The 16,932-nt window shown below is 35.1% G+C and overlaps 2 protein-coding genes across 4 annotated transcripts; one reads left to right on the top strand and one right to left on the bottom strand.

Moving 5' to 3' along the window:
• The first annotated feature begins 197 nt into the window (after positions 1-197).
• Positions 198-8,803, top strand: LOC136812456 (heat shock transcription factor, Y-linked-like). 3 transcript variants are annotated; one of them, XM_067068957.1, is made up of 7 exons: positions 198-546; positions 835-890; positions 3,726-3,815; positions 5,783-6,290; positions 6,524-6,743; positions 7,315-7,400; positions 8,294-8,803. In XM_067068957.1, the coding sequence occupies exons 2-7, from the start codon at positions 837-839 to the stop codon at positions 8,653-8,655; spliced, it is 1,320 nt and encodes a 439-aa protein (XP_066925058.1). In that variant the 5' UTR covers positions 198-546; positions 835-836; the 3' UTR covers positions 8,656-8,803. The 3 variants fall into 3 exon arrangements, with proteins under 3 accessions (XP_066925058.1, XP_066925056.1, XP_066925055.1); XM_067068955.1 differs by lacking the exon at positions 198-546 and having other exon boundaries at positions 566-890; XM_067068954.1 differs by lacking the exons at positions 198-546; positions 835-890 and adding an exon at positions 3,225-3,437.
• Positions 8,804-9,852: 1,049 nt separating this feature from the next.
• Positions 9,853-16,710, bottom strand: LOC136812453 (uncharacterized). The gene is made up of 9 exons (XM_067068949.1): positions 16,512-16,710; positions 16,029-16,240; positions 15,100-15,207; positions 14,256-14,344; positions 13,819-13,889; positions 12,880-12,957; positions 11,869-12,021; positions 11,497-11,601; positions 9,853-10,922 (listed from the first exon to the last, which is right to left on the bottom strand). The coding sequence occupies exons 1-9, from the start codon at positions 16,578-16,580 to the stop codon at positions 10,863-10,865; spliced, it is 945 nt and encodes a 314-aa protein (XP_066925050.1). The 5' UTR covers positions 16,581-16,710; the 3' UTR covers positions 9,853-10,862.
• Positions 16,711-16,932: the final 222 nt, after the last annotated feature.

Below are 16,932 nucleotides of genomic sequence, written 5' to 3'. Positions count from 1 at the left end.
CGGACCCTTAGTATAGCGGGACTAAAAGGGAAGAAAAAAGGGAAAATTTTGTAAATTTTACGACCCTTATTGGCTCGCTTATTGGGACTGAAATTTGAGTTTCTGATTTTTCCAACGGACTTTTGAATTCAAAAAAGGTACAACTAACAAGGTACCCTTAAGTAAGGTCGGCACATATCCGTACCCTCCATTTGCCTAAGAAGTAACTCCCCCTATGTAGTTTCGAGTTCTAGAGATTGCCTTGGATTGCCTTTCAAACGTTTCTAATAAAAAAGGTGTGAGACACCGACGAAGAGAAAAAGAATATGAAGGGCAGGGCAAGAAATCGAAAAAGGGCGCGTATTTTCAAGTGAAGTCACTGCATTGCTTAAAGTGTTCGAATATCCCAAAACTTAGGTCTATTGTCCATATTTTGTCCTCTCTTTGCTGGAATTTCCAAAGTGAAAATCTTTCGTCTGAGATTTGTTCGATTTCGAAACGTTTTGTTAGTGCTTTCTAATTAGAAAGCTTTGCAAGTTTTTTAGGTTTTTTGAAGATAAACTGAAGGTACAGCATTATTTATTTTTTATCGTGATTTTATTCATTTTCCCATTTTGAAAGAAGGCCAGCTAGTGTTTACTTTTGAATATTCGAATGATTCAGATCGAATTTTTTGTCTTTCGAATGTCGAACCCCAATCGAATGCTTGAATGTTCGAAAAAATCTACATAAAAGCCAAGTCTCCTCTGGTCTGAAGCCCAATTTGATTCTGTTGTGTTTGGTAGAGGTTGAAGCCAAAAATCTTTCCAGCTAAGACATAAGATGGCTCCTTTTCTGTTTCTTTTTCGCACACAGTCATGGCTGATAAAGAATGCGAAGAGACAGCTATCAGCTTCAGCAACCCAATCTCGGTAAGTCTAGACTTTTTAGCTGTTTTTGTCCAAAAGGGAAAAGAAATAAACTTGTAAACTTATTTATTGCACACAAAGAAAAAATATTGCGTGACCTTTCTCCCTTTGTCTGACTGGAGAAAGGTCCTACCCAGAAGGAAAGACTTCGGCCCCTTTGATTAAATCAATGTGCAAATAAAAAATGGAATTCTATATCTATAAATGTCAAAACAAAGGGGAAATAAAGAACTAATTCCCTAGTGAATAGAAATAGACACGAACAAACAAAAGAGAAATCTACAAATCTATTTCATTTTTCAAACATGATGAGCCAAGACTGTATGGTAAGAAAGCTGACAAAATTTATTTGAATATTTTTAAATTTAAATTGATTTTGATTTTATGCGGCCATCAAGGGCAAATTGTTTAAATCTTGCTCTTTACGAAAGTTTGTATTATAAAATATACAGTAGTGTCTCCATAATTCGAGCACGCATTGAGAACACGAATTTGTCAAGGGGGGGGGGGTGACCTTGACAGACAACGGGTACGTGCCGCTGTAGTGTGAAAAATGGACCCTTTCAGATATGGATATTTGGTAAATCTGGGATTAGTCCGGCGGCGATCCAGGATCACCCTTACAATTAGTAAATATGGGTTTTTATTTTATTTTCCCATCATATGGTCCCTTGGGACCCCAAAACCAGTTTTTGCCAAGCTGGCAAAGCCGGGGAAAATTTTTTATGGGGGCTTGAAGGGGGTAGGGTCATTTTAGCCTGGGGGTCCTTAGAAAGTCGATTTTTGAAGTTCTTATTTAGCTAAAACTGATTGTGCCATCAGATAGAGCTTGAAGAGTAGATCTCCAAAATGGGGTCATTTGTCTCATTTGGCGGACTTAGTCCCCCGGAATTGGCCGATACGTCTTCAAAAATGCAATATTTTGTGCTGACGTCAGCATTTTTGAGAAAATTTTCAGCGAAAGATACCAATTTTAACAGATGTGTCTCGAAGTGTACTATCGATTAGAGGGGTCATTTATAGGGTTTCCTAGGCTAGATCATGAGATATTTGAGTTTGAAATTTTGCTGACTCTGCGTTTTTCAACGTTTTTGGCCCTTTTCTGCTGTAGTTTCTTGTCATTTTTTTCCAAACTGAGGCTGGGCATGTTCTTACGATGTTCTTAATTTTTCGACGAATTTCAGCCTCAATGTTCTTATAAACTGGGTTCTAATAAAAGAATGTTAAAAAAAAAAATATTCTTAACACCTTACCTTTATTAGATTCCCCAACCATTAAAGCCAAACCAGAACATTCAAAATTTTTGAAACCTGCAGATGTTCTTAATTTTTTGAATTTCAAGCCTAAAAATATTCTTAATTTCAGCATTATGTGAGTGTTTTTGTGCGGTTTCTTTTGAAATTGGATGTTTTAGAGTCCGTTCAAGCCTGAAAATGTTCGCAAGGGCTCTGACCATAATGAATTTTTAATATTGCCCTGTACAAAATGTAGATTTCTGCCTGATGTAACCAATAAAACTATGGCATGTTATACATACTGTTAGTCCAACTATTCCTGAATCTGAAAATTTAAAAATCACATTAAAAAATTTTGATGAAGAAGAAAATGAAGAATTTTGCCAAGAAGGGTATTTCTTTCAACTTTGAGAACCTTATTTTCGGCGAAGAAAAACCACTTTAAAATTTATATAAAGTTCTTTCTTATAAAAAAAACCTGTATCAAGCCTTTCTTGTAAAGTGAGACACCCCCCTTATGGAAGGGGGAGGGGTTCACATTATGAATTAATAGTACTTTCGGGTAATAATTTACAAAAATTCTTGTCTCTACCCACTGGTCATGGGCAGTGGATGGTTAAATAAGAAGAATATTCGAAAATATTCAATTTGAGGCTGCCGAATCCAAATCTGATACACGAAGCCCGAAGTCTAAAAATTTTGAGGCAAAGGCTTGGAGTTTTTGTGGTGAAAAAATGAGGGGAATTTCCCAAGAATCTTCAAAATATTTTAGCTTCAAACGCTTACTAATCGATAAAGAATTTTTTGATACGTAAAATTTAAATACCTTTTTGTAAGTTGACTTTTAGTTGATTTTAGCCGCTGCCTTTTAATCTCTTGTCATATTTTTCTTGTCAGCTTCTAAATCCGACTTCATGAAAGCATGTGTTGTGTTTTGATAACTGCGGAGTACTGGGTCGAAATTTTTCTTCCCGATCGTTAAAAATGAAATCGATTATAGCCTAGCAGTGTTTTGATTGGTCAAGCATGAAATCGACATCAAAGCATTCGAAATTTTTTTACACTTTTCAAAACATTTAGCTTGTACTGCTGTGCTGTTGATAGCTCTTTTGTGTTGGTTTTTTGTTTTGAAAGTTGTGTTTTGTTAGTTTGGGATTTCTGGAAAGTCTCTATGCATCGTTCGAATTGTAAACGTTCTCGCTTCTCTGATTCCTGGAGATGGGGTCACGTGACAAGATCACTTGATAATGCATTCAGATTGAGACTTTATGGTTATGCTGGCATTAGAATTTCAAGGGTTGGAGTCTTAGATGATGTAATTATAACTTTCTACTTTTCTACAAATTTAATCTCGCAGAAAATTTACGTTGATTACAGTACGTTGATAAATATCAACTTCACAGAAAACAAATGTGTCAACAGGTTTTATCCAACCAGATCCAACGAGGGGACCTTAATCTGAACAAATTACGACATTATATACCTTTCATTTAGATTTGAATTTTCAACCTGTCTTACTAGGGGGATTATGAAATTCATTGATCGTTCTTAAATTGTTCTTAGGTTTTGACTAAAATTTATCCTTATTTTTTCTCATTTCTAGCTATACGTTCCGATCACCGATGGGAGTGCAATTCAACAACAAAAACTTATCCCTCCAAATTCTTCCGTCTATGAACCTGCTTTCAATGCAGTAAGTTTTTTTTAAATGCCTTTCAAAATTCTTAAAAATTTAGTAATACTTATGGGGAAAAGAAAATGTTAAGTGGATGATTTTAAGACTTAAGAAAATCTCTCAAAAATCCCGAGAGAGGATTTTTTCTAATGGACCAAAAATCCTAAATTTATACTTTTTCCTGGACTTTAAACTTCGTTGATTTGTCAAATCTTTCTTTGAGCAAAATATTCGGCAGAATGAGTCTATTTTGCTCATTTTTGGCCATTTCCAGTGTACTTTATTTAGGCCAATCTTTAGTAACAGATTTTTACCCATTCCACAAGCCTATAAACGAAGAAAATCAGTTTTCATTTTCTTTAGAGAGGCCCTTCAAAAGACCTATGATTCACGCGATGGTGCAATTTTCTTTTCCAAATTCACACATTCACGAATATTTTTTCCTAAATTCATGCAATTTCTGTTCACGAAAAGTTTTCCAAATACCCCATTCACACATTTGCGCATTCATTCAAACCATTGAGTTTAAAGCCCGAAGGGCTAGAGTTCAATCTCTAACCTTTCTCAGGCAACAAAAAGTGAAGCCTTAAAAAATGCGCCGACTTTTTGACAACAGATTGTATCTAGCAATTCCTTTGTTTACGATTGATATTTTTTTTCGAAATTTAGCGGCAAATTTTAGTTTCAATCTGTCATTTGTGTAAAAACCAGGCGAGCCGCTCAAGGCCGTGCAACTTTGGTAGGATTTGTTGGCTTCAAATCCTACCAAAGAGATTGACTTCTAGCCCTTCGGGCTTATACTTCATTGATTCAAACTCCAGAGCGCCCCCATAGAGGCTTCTAGCCATCTTGATTGAGGATAAATCCTAAACGCCCATAATTATTCCGTTCAGGGTTACTTCACGTTACTTCATTTGTTTGAATTTCATGGTTTTTTTTATTTTTGAACTTTTAAAGCTAACTCATAGATCATTGACAGTTACATCAAAATGCCAAAAACATTTTGTTCAACCACCTTCACTTCAAGATAGGCCACCATAGAATGAACTTCCTTTTATAGGATGAACCATATTCATGTGGCTTTCAGCCTTGCACTCCATCGCAGAGCCTAATCAATTTTAATGACTTTTTTGACTAATGACCAAGTTAAATTTTTCTAATTTTTTTATATTTGAGTATTAAAAAGGCATGCATTCAAATAATAAAGGTTTAAAATTTTTCTCTGGGCTAGTTAATAAAATATCTCAAATAGGCTCTGTGATGGAGTGCAAGGCTGAAATCTTGAAGTGAAGGTGGTTGAACAAAATGTTTTTGGCATATTGATGTAACTGATTGATGTGTATGCCTGTTGCAACAACGTCAGGGTTTTAATCAAACAAAACGATTGGGAAACATTGAGAAATTTGATCGTCACAGATCGTCAAATTAATCGATTTAATGAAAAAAGTTTTCAACGCTAAATTGAATTAAAAGAAGAGATAATCAGATGGTTTGTGATATTTGGCATGTGTAATCTTTTTATTTTCCTGAGCAAAATCTCAAAATATTTTACCTAAATATTTTCTAAAGTCTATTAATTACAAGTTTTTGACTTTTAGTAAAAAATTTCAACGTAAGAACCGTGTGAGAACCCTTTTTCAGAAATTTCAAATTTTGAAATCTCGACTGTGGAAAATAATTACCCAAACATACTTGGAGGTTTTACTCAAGCTCACACATAAGCTTTCTTCAGGCCAAATATCTCAAACCATCTGATTATCCCTTTATAGCGCAGGCAATATGGGGCACTTGCAGGTGAACAAGGTCTTCAACTGTTCCTACACATCTATATTTTGAGAATCACGATGGTTTTCAGGCTAACTCTCTATCACGAACAATTCAGGGGTGTCTTGAGAGCACCTGGGGTCGTTTTTTCTAGCAGCTTTGCCTAGGGTAGGGCACTTGTTTCATCCAAACTAATTTTTGAAATCATGTTCAAATTTCAGTTCAATTTAGGCGTGGAATTACCTCAGCATATACAACCAGCAAGCCATCACCAAAAGACTTTACAACAACATAACACACAACCCTATCATCAACAAGCGTGGCCTAACCAGACACTCCAGGCTCAACACCCTACATTCATAGAAGCTCCTTCCACAGCTAACAAAGTTCTCCCCATTTTCGAAGGTCAAAGTTTCCCGTTTCGATTATGGTATTTGGTCAATCATGAATTTTATGATGACGTAATCAAGTGGAGTGATGATGGGAATTACGTCATTATTACGTCAGAGGGGCGATTTGAAGATAAGGTTTTGATCGAACCTCGAGATCGTATCTTTAAAACGACCAGCATGAAGTCTTTCATTCGCCAGTTGAACTTGTATGGTTTTCACAAAGTCCAGTTGGACAAGGATAAAAACTTTTCGCATTTGAACGTCAAAGATAAAGCGAGTTGGCCAGAAACCGTCTTTGCGCATTCATCTTTCAAAAGATCACGTCAAGAACTTTTAGGTGAGTAAAGCTCTATTTTCTCTAATTTAGGTGTCTAATGATAGCTCCCAAGTTTATTAATTTTTTTGATTTTGCCCTAACTTGAAAGCTCTTTTGGTATATGAGAACGTCACTCACTTATCGTCAGGATATCGTAGCGAAACGGAACCGTAGAGTGTGAACATGGTCTTAGATTTTAGTACTGTCTCACCTCCTTAGTTAGTCTCCCAACAACTTTTATTACATTCCTGTAGAGCAAGTGAGACGACGTTGTAAAGTCAAGCAACACAAACAAACAAAAGCTCAAGGTTTTCCCGTCGAATCTTACCCGTCAACGTCGTCCGTCAGTAACCCAAAGAAACGGCGAAATATGTTTTTAGAATATTCAAACATGGTAGCATCTTCATCTGCTTCAAATCAACAACAATCTTCAACCCAACTCCAAGAATCACAGTCTGAAAATCTTCAACAAACGTAAGTCTCCTTTTGATCGTCTTAAGCGGGGGGAGGGGGAGACCTTAACGTGCCGCCGTCAAATATTATGAATGTTTGGTAAATTTGTGACCCTGTCAGAACAAAAAATCGAAAAGAAGACGAAAACTTTCCACCCTGAAAATAAATAGACAAAAAGAAAAAGAAAAGAATTAACCAAAAATCGACCGTGTCGGATATTCAATTAATAAATTTTCCAGATTAGCCAGACCCTAAACAATAGACCCAGACCAGCAGTACGCCCCATACATAATTTTGCCTAAGTTAACAGTATCATTAGTGTTATCTTGGAGATCTAGACGAGCTCTTGTCTTCAATCAACAAATACTTGTTACTCACTTTAAAACTTTAAAGAATGAAGGAAATGCTTGGTATTTCTGCTGAGAGAGTTGCTGAAGATGTTGTACAATTTTTGCGAAGTTGTAAAATTTATATGCTAAACGCCTACCACTCAAAATTATTATTTTTTTTTCATATAAAATTAATATTTTAATTTTAACCTTCATTTTTACCCCTCTCATTTGAGCTTACAATTTTCACTTTTTGTTTGCAGGTACAATCCATCAGCAAGTGAAATTATGATGCAATACCCTAACCTTTTACCACAACCTGATCAATTCTTAACTGCTGGACGCGATGGTAAGAATGTTGTGAAACGACTTTTTTTTAACATTCAAACTAGGTGCAAAACAGTTAACATGGCTTTGTCGTTATGGGACAACACTCAACCTTTCGAAATTTTTCAAAAACAATTAAATTTTCTTAATTAAAGAAAATTTACAGCAGATGTCTTTAATGTTTGCTCCATTCATAAAGAAAATTCGTTTAAAAGTATTAAGGCCTATTAATTTTTACAAAAAATTGAATTTCATGTTGCAAAAAATTAGCATTTTTTGAGACAAATGGTCTTGAGAAGACAATATTTGCCCTGGGAAGACAAAAATTGGTCTCTATGTCAAAATGTTCCAGAAATTTTTAGTACATGTATACTAAAATAACAACTCTTTAAAACTCTTTTGGTATACACTAGACGGCTCCCGTCGTTGCAAACGCCGGTTTAGCTTGCGCATCGAAAGCCCTTAGGATGATAAAGATGGTATTATTATTATTGATGCTCTCTTTAATTCAAATAATCTTTAAGGGTAATTTGAGTTAGTTAGCACATTGAGAAGTATACATTTATGACTGAGATTTCAGTACCGATCCCCCTCCCTGAGTTTTAAAAGCTTTAGACTTTCATCGAGAGAACACAAAACTTTCAAATCAGGTGAATCCTAAAAACAGGTGTCAGGGTAATCTTTTGATGCACCCTAATCTATAATCCTTTCTTAAGGGCAAATGCACCATTAAATCTGCAAAGTCAAAGAGAGGTTAATTAGGGATCGTCAAACTTGGCTTTTTCATTGTAATATTCAAACACCTTTCTTTACCCTTGAATACTTCTGGGGTCAGAAATTTTCGAAGTGTTGTGAAATTTTCGACATTTATTCTCGCGAATTTGACGAAAAACATTTTTGATTTTCGCCTTTCAGCCATGATGGCGACAACCTCCGCACAACGTCTCTCTCCCGCTTCTTCCGTCAAACGAAACCTGCAAGCAATCGACTGGGGAAATATCTCGAACATAAATAACTCCTCGACAAGCACAACAAACGAAGATGTGTCACCGAGATTCGACTGTCAGATCAACCAGTTACAATCTCCATCAACGAACCGACAAGTGTCTCTTCGAGAGAAAACCACCCATCTCACAACACCGCCCTGTTTGCCGCCCGCTGCTGAGCAATCCCTACTTGATTCAAGCATGTCAAAAGAGAATTTGAACCCTTTAGCTGATTTCTGTGCTTCTTTGTTTTACCCAAACAAAGAAAACGAGCTGGGCTGTGATGACTGAAAATGACTTTTTTGAACTTTTGGAAAACTTAGCTTCCATTTGTAACTATTTACTTAGAAATTTAGAATTTAAAATTTTCACCCCTGTTATTCTCCACACTTTCGACCCTTTCTTATCCTAAACTAGTAGCGTTTTTTCGGATCATTCCAAAGAGTGTCAAAAGAGAGTTTAAAGATCTCAATTTCTGAAACATTCGAAATCAAATAGAAAGTCAATACTTCTCTTCACACAATCCTAGGGAATATTTTATGTAATTTTTCAATAATTTGTTCACAATTTTTATCTTAGGCAATTTTAGAAATTTTATGCTTATAAAATCAAACTTATTATTTTTTAATTTATCGTTTGTTATAGCATGAAAAGTCCAACCTAAGGACATGAAAAGTCCAACCTAAGGACTTTCTTTTTAGAAATTTATTGTATGAAAATTTAGAAAAATGAAAATTTTTAATTACTGCAAACCACCTCAGTTTCCTATTGACTGGCCTTTCTTATTATATCATTTGGGACCAAAGGTCATTTTCGGACTTTTCGTATCAGAAATACACGTGACAGTGAAAAAATCCGACGGTCAATTAAAGGTCACAGAGTACCTTATCATTTAATCCTACCTTATCGGGGAAATAAATGTCGGGGGAAAGTGACGAAAATTTTGAGTAGGTGACGAAATTTCCCCCCGACGAATTTTTTCCCCGATATTTCATCACCCGACCAAAACTTTTACTCGATTTTTTTATCCCCGACCAAAACTTTTATCCGATTTTTTAAACCCAAACCAAAATTAAAATCTAAATACTTTACACCTTTATTAACCGAAATTAATGCTTTAAACGTCGAATTACAAGATCTTTTTTCGAGCTAGTGAAGGAAACCATTTCATTTGGACAATTTATTCGGGTGAAAGTGACTAAATTGTAAATTTCGTCGGGGAAAAGTGACGAATTTGAAATTTTGGTCGGGGGAAAGTGACGAAAATGGCTCTAGGTGACGAAATGTTTCCCCGACGAAAAAAAACCCCGACTAAAGCTAAGGCCACCAGTGTAGCCTTAGCTTAAATAAAACTCTGACATTTTTTTCCCCGATAAGGTATTTGGCAAAATTGAACGGTGAAGAAAGGGAAAAAATAATAATTTTTTTGTAACATCAGAACTAGAACTCTTAGATGGAAATTCAAAAACTTAAGGACAATTTATAAGATTATGAGAAAATAGACCATCTTCTTTCGCCTAAATAAATATGAAAACCGTGGAAAATCTGTATAATACAATAAATTGTGTGAAACTATTTTACAATTTCTCTGTAGAGTTGAGTTACCAGAAGACATTAGTTCCATTTATACTGAGACGAAAAAATCGTCTGAGACGTTTAGTTTGCAAAATGTGATCTGTGGAGGAGATCCTATTTATTGAAACATGAATGGAAAGTACACTCCTCCATAATGCTCATTTTCTAAATTGCTCGTCTTAGACAAATTAATCGTCTCAGTATAAATAGAACTATTGCGAATATATCGTGAAAAAAATTCTCGATTCACCTCGAATAAAATGATCTATAAACCTTGGTTCATTTCATGTACGAACTCCCCTACTGTACGCTTTCTTTTTATTAGAACCAGTTGATTTTAGTTGAGGCTCGGCTATTCTTGTTGTTTTTTTTCGTAATATTCTGGCTTAATATTTGTTTACAACATTCACTTATTGTATAAAAGGGGCTTAAAATTGGCATTTTTTTAGCCATCGTTGAAATCTGAGGCAGGGAGTGCTCTTAATTTTTTGCTAAAAAAGCGTAAACATTTCCGTTACGAGAGAAATTAAAAATGACAAAAACTCAAAATCAGCAATTTTATTGCTCTCAAAAGCGAATTACTTAAGGGAGGTCATAGCTGCTAATCTTCTGGATGAACTCAACTCGCTATAAATTTCATGAAATATAAACAATATTGAATGAATGAATATTTACAAACTTTAAAACATCTTCGAAAAAATCTCTTTTAAAAAACAACAGAACTAAATAAAAGATAAGCAAAATCTCAAGAAAATCTCAGGTATTTTGACTAGAGGTTCAACCTTCTAAAATCGGAAAGCGAATCTCTAAGTTGATCAAACGTTATCAGGATTGGTCGTTAAACGACCTTTTCTTAAAATTTAAATCTAAAAGTTAGAAATTAAAAATATTCAAAAAACTCTACTCTAAAAATCATTTGAAATTCACTTCTTCTTTTTGTTTTTGTTTTCGAGTTGTGCTTCCAGTTCAGCCATACTTTTAGGCTGCAAAGAAAAAATAGAATCTTGAATTTAACCAAAGCCTACGTTTAACTAGCCAAGACAAGTAGTCCAAAGGTCGGAGTGAACTCGAGAGACAAATTTCTTAATTTAACCTCTTGGACGGCAAAATCAAGGTGCCCGTTAGATATACCAATGCCTTTCAGTAAGAGAAATTGGCCATTTGGCGGGGATAACCTCCTGCCACCACGCTACTACCAAAGACATAAGATCATAAATCTGTATAGTATGATTTGGGATACATGCTTCCCCTTTCTACCAGGAAGGATTTGAGTGATGATACGCTTAGACTCTTGATTATTTGATGGGATCAAATACTTATTCAAAAAATTTAAGTTGAACAGAATGAACGAAATATTTGCTTTTCCGAAAACTCATGGTGGAGATTTTCTAAAACTTCTTTCTTTCAAAAAACTAAGGCTGTATTCTCTACTGCTATTACTTATAAGAACAGAAAATTCAATCGGGCAAGACTTTAATCGGATTAAATTTCGTGAGACATTTCCGCGAACCAAAAAAATCGCGAAATTTTCTGAAAAAAAACATAATGACTTCTTACCTTTAAAATACTGAAAGAACAAACTAGCTCATCTGACACGAACATTGTCGCTCCAGCGTTATCAAATTCACCGCAATAATTCGGCGCACTAAACAACGTGACAAGCTGTGAACGAAAAAAATGACTCATCATTAACTTTGATAGAATTATCCTGTTATCCAAATTCATTGAATGGCTTTAGCTTGGATGTCACCAAAATATAGCACAGCTAAATATCAAGAATCATTGAAAGAACCTAAGAGGATTTTCTGCGCAGCAAAATCCGTTTTTATTCAGAGCAATATGAGACCTTCGCAAGAAAATTAAACCGAGAAAATTAATAACACTAGAGAGTGAAGTTAGGAAGAGAATCTACAATCAAAGATTGCATACTTTTCGTTTTTGAAAGAATTGGTAGCCATCTTCGATAACTTGATGAGCTCTTGCGACTAAACTGAAATTGTTCTTCTTGAGGAAAGAATTAACAATATCACCACCAAAAGTCCATGACACTCCACGATCGTTCTCACCCCATCCTGTGATATCCTGAAATCAGAATCAGAATCTTTCAGCAACCTTATTAGGTTTCTTTACGAGACGCTCAGAAATCCGGTAAAAAAGAGCTTTTATTTGGTACATGTTTTTTATAAGCATAACACTTATAAGCATATGAACGGTCAGATTTGCAGAATTCCTAAGCATAACATAATCATATATTATGTCAGCCTGAATTTTTTAAGGTGTCATTTTTTATCTGTTTAAAAAGGTTTGGTTGAGGTCAAGTAAAAAAAAAGACATTCCACGATTTCCTACATTCCACTGCTCCAAAAATTTGAACAAATTTTTACAAGATTTCTGAAATTCCACTAAAAGCTTGGCTCGGGGTGATTCATAAGCATATAATAAGCATAAGCTATGCCTGGATACTTTGAAAACTTGCATACACGAGCCTGACCAAGTGGCAGACACTTGTTGTATGACTTGTTGCAAATAAACTTTAATTTGTTTAGATGGGCTGTTTCGTTAACTTTCTAGCCACTCTTTTAAGCTCTAAAGGTTCTGAAAATTTCAAAGCTGTAGCATTAATATTTTTGAGGTGTAAGGTTTTTTTGTGAACCCTGTTATTGTATTTTTTCCTTAGCAACCGAATTTCATACCTGTTGCAAGGGCATTATTTCCAAATAATAACCATATTTCCAAATAACCTTTAGGGCTTAAAAAAGTGGCAAGAAAGTTAACGAAACAGCCCATCTAAACAAATTCAAGTTTACCGTCTCTGTCTCAGAAAAAAATACACGTGCATGAACTCGAAAATACCTTCTTCGCAACAGTACTTTACAAATTCTTTCATGGACATGCTCGTTATAAAATAAATTGAAAGAAGTAAGAAAAGGGAAAGGTTACCTCGTCAGGGTCTGACCATAGTAGATCGTTCATTAATCCAAAATCAGGGATATCGCTTGGCCTTTCAAAATTTCGAATCTGTTGAGAAAGCGAGATAGAAAGAAAGGAATATTATGTTAAGATATCTGAAAACACGATGGTTGATCTAAGCAATCGTCAAAATGGAAGCATCACCATTGCTCCATCGTATGATCGTAACCATAGGCAGTTTTAGACCCTGTCGAACTTATCAGGGGAAGAGATTTGTAATTGTAATTTCATTGTCTTTTAACGAGCGTTACACTACTTTGCATGTTTCCAACGTAATTGCTCTATTGTCTTAAATCCGCCAGTGCGTAACACCAACTATGCAAGCAAATCAAACTTTTTTTCTCTCAACTCTAAGCTGACTTGATCAAATGACCTTTATACAGCCTGGTCTGGTCTAACGGATATAACGCTATTTTTGAACGGTGTTTTTCTTAAGTTGAACCAGAAAGAAAATCATTGCAATGTTAAACTTTGCCTAACGTCAAACGGAGCTACTGCAAAATTTTTCAAGGAAAAGCAGATGCAGTGCGCACTTGTTGCAATTACACCTTCATCGAGTAGCTGCATCATAAGGGTATACTTATATATATTAACTTTCTCCATGGAGTAGCGACTTGCACGTTTTTTCTTATAAGAACATCCAAAATTTTTGAAGCCTTGGGATGTTCTTAACTTTTGAGTTTTAAGCCTAAAAAAGTTCTTAACATGTTCTTATTTTCGGCATTTTTTGAGTATTTTTTGTCCATTTTCCTATAAAATTCGATGTTCTAGAGTCTGTAAAGCTTTAAGATGTTCTTAACTTATTCTTACCATTTTGGCCATATTTTGTTTTTATAAAAAAAAACGTGTAATCCTGTTTTAGCCTTTAGCTACGAGAAATCCTTGTGTAATAAAAACAAATCAAAATACCTGGTCGAGATGCTGGAAGTCAGGTGAAAGTCCTCCGTGGACACAAAATATAGTGTTTTCGACAACGCCGGCTATTAAAAAGACAATTTGAGAGTTATGCACAATTGTGAAAATTCTAAACCTTGCCGTCACAAGATCGCATTTTTCTCGGATACACTACTGATGATTAATTAAAAATACGGTGGAGTCTAACACCCACGGGAAATGCAAATTTTGTTAAAGTTACGGAAATTTTGAGTTATAGAGACTCATCAATAAGAGTTTGTTAATTAAAACAACTAACTTGTTCGAGTTAAGGAAGCATCGGAGTAATAGAGGTTTGAATTAGAGGCTCCACTGTAACAAATTAATTATCAAAAAGTTATAAAAGCTGCTGTCTAATCCCTACCCCCGTAGAAATAACCATAAGTGAATAAAGGAAGGTTTTATTGCATTACCCATCGGTAAACAGTTGAAGCAATCAGTAAACGTCTTCCATAGCTTGATGTTGTATCTACGCTTGCACTCGTCATAAAAACCATAAATCCTGAAAGAAAAAAATGACAACACAATAAAAAAAATTATCATAGATAACCAAGCCGACTGGCCGTGGACCCAATGAAAACAATCGAAAGACTGTCTAAAGTCATAGATTACTGGGCTATCCACGTAAAATATCGACTATATCTCCATCCTTGGCCTGTTCATTAAATTCCAACCCATAAATGTATATTCTGTGTACTTTTTACTGGCATTACAACAATTCAGAAAACAGATATCATAATCCTGTACTCACTAGATAGGCTAACTGGTCATAAATTCCCCGTGGAAGTGTGTCCAGTTTTAAAGTTGACGCCATGTTGTTTTCTATTTTACCAGCGTTCGAATTTCATTCAAAACATTCGAATCTCGGAGGTTGTGAAGCAATAGAAGGCAACATGGCGGACTCGCTAGCTCAAAAACTAGACACGCAATTCATTATATGGCATGCCCAATCCAACAAAATATTTAGAGATCAGTTATTCAGGCTCTAAACTATTGAACGAGGAATGGAAGTCTGTCGTCATCAACGTCTAAACGTTTAAAGTCTATTTCAAATTAGCTGGCAGTGTTTTTTCAAACCTCAATAACTTTCGATACAGTTTTAATTAGTTAGCGGTTTTGTGCTCGTTAAAAAGATAATACGGAGTGGAATATTATCAAAAAAGAAAAACAATTGGAAAAAAGAAGATGAAAAACGAAAATGAAAAACGAAGAATGTCAGCTAATTTGAAATAGACTTTAATAGATACTGTAGGTTACCTATTGATACTAGCACATTCATGATTCCCTCGCAATAAGAACATTTGTTTTGGATATTTCAGTTTGTAACACAGCAGTAAACATATCGTTTCCAATGAGTATTGTCCTCTGAAAGAAAGAGATACAAAATACTTAGACGATCCACACAAGATCAATAGAAAAGGGAATAGATTAGGAGGCGGCGGAGGTGTTTACAGTTTTTGTTCCAAACTCTACCGCCGTAAACCGCCGCGATGGCTGTAAACTCTACGCATTTATATTTTCCCGCGTTTACTATCCCTCTGACGGACGAGAGCACCGTCTACAAAAAATTTTTAACTCAGAAATAAATTCTCGATTTATTTTCGTGAATCAGCGTTTTGAAAAATTTCGCGTGGATTTAATTTTGCAAAACAGCGAAAGAATTAGATTAAAGCGGCTCTGAAAACACGTAAATTGACAAATTTTAGTGTAACGCATGAATTCAATTGCGATTTCGCAAGATTAAATTTCAAAATTTACTTGCGAAAATAGCAAAAATTAATTCTAAAAAATTAATTCGATTGAAGTATAAATGTAAATTTTACGGTGAGAAAGAATAGAAAGTGTAACTATGTCCCTTATCAGAATCATCAGAATGGAAGGCCACTCTTAATTTTCCCAACACTAAAGATTCGTAAAATCTGAGACAAAATTAACCAGAATTCACAACCCATTTCCGGGAATACCGACGATAAACCTCACTTCTCCAAACTCGAACCCAGTCCCTAGTTCACTTTTTCTGATTCTGATAGCAATTCACGCAATTTTATAAAGTAAAACCAAAGTGGTGCAAGTGGATCTGGGTACGAGATTTATGACTTAAAAGTTTGTTAGAAAAAATTAAATTCTTAGGTAATAAATAGCATAAGATAGAACAAATTTGTAAAGTAAGAGAAAAACTTATATACCTATCTACGTAGTCACCGAGGAAAATATATTTATTATCGTTTGATCCAGGGAATCCGACTTGTTCGAAATGTCGCAACAAATCCAAGAACTGTCCGTGGATATCACCAAAGATGTGTATAGGTGCTTGAACCTCTGTCAGGTTGCTTTCCTCCAGAAATACTTCACGTGCTTTCATACATAGCAGACGGATGTTGGTTTCAGTAATAGCGGCCTTTTGAAAGATCGAAATGAATTACGAAACAGTTTACATAAAAATGTACGGTACCTATTGAACTGAGGCCCGGCGAAACCAGAGTTAAAACTTTCGAGTTAAAAAAAATTGTCAAATTGTTAGTTCCCAAACTCACAAAAAGTGAACTCACGATTTTTTTAAACATGGATAACTAAAGCCTTTCCCGAAATTATGTTATGTCCCCCATTTGTTAGAGCACTCTTGAAGTGAGCCTTCAATGTAAATAGAAAAGTAATGAAAACGTGTTCACCTGTCGTTGAGTTTTTTGGACATCAAGAAGCTGTTTGATAATCACATCCAACTCCAATTCACGCCCCATTACACCACAATCAAAGGGTGGAAACCGCCCCTCTCTTGTATTAAATCGAAAGCGAGTACTTCTCTATCAGAATCAAGCCTTCGGTAACTAGCTGATTTTTAACGTTAGGTTTTTTTGTTTTCTCTTTTTTAGTCCTGAAAGGTAAAACATTAGGATGAGTTTGAGTTGTTTTTCACTCAGCTTAAAATTGTTGACATTGATAGCTCGGATTTTTATATCTGAAGAAGCTAATCAAATTTCAGAAAACACTAAAACTTTTCCCACATCATATGACAACAATAAAATGACCAATGAATTTTAACAACCCAAAATCCTAAAAGACAAAAGACAAAACAAACCATAAGAATTTTCA

Source organism: Clytia hemisphaerica, unplaced genomic scaffold, assembly GCF_902728285.1.
Source record: "Clytia hemisphaerica strain Z4C2 unplaced genomic scaffold, Clytia hemisphaerica genome assembly, whole genome shotgun sequence".
Taxonomy (NCBI): Eukaryota; Metazoa; Cnidaria; class Hydrozoa; order Leptothecata; family Clytiidae; genus Clytia; species Clytia hemisphaerica.
Note: the sequence above shows the minus strand (reverse complement) of the source record. Positions and strands in the feature narration are given on the sequence as shown.

Coding starts and splice junctions, on each gene's coding strand:
- LOC136812456 (XM_067068954.1), top strand. CDS start 3,294: ATGCATCGTTCGAATTGTAAACGTTCTCGCTTCTCTGATTCCTGGAGA. Junction 6,744..7,314: donor TCTGAAAATCTTCAACAAAC/GTAAGTCTCCTT, acceptor TTTTGTTTGCAG/GTACAATCCATCAGCAAGTG. Junction 7,401..8,293: donor CTTAACTGCTGGACGCGATG/GTAAGAATGTTG, acceptor TTCGCCTTTCAG/CCATGATGGCGACAACCTCC.
- LOC136812453 (XM_067068949.1), bottom strand. CDS start 16,580: ATGGGGCGTGAATTGGAGTTGGATGTGATTATCAAACAGCTTCTTGAT. Junction 12,022..12,879: donor TATGGTCAGACCCTGACGAG/GTAACCTTTCCC, acceptor TTCTGATTTCAG/GATATCACAGGATGGGGTGA. Junction 11,602..11,868: donor AATTCTTTCAAAAACGAAAA/GTATGCAATCTT, acceptor TTTCGTTCACAG/CTTGTCACGTTGTTTAGTGC.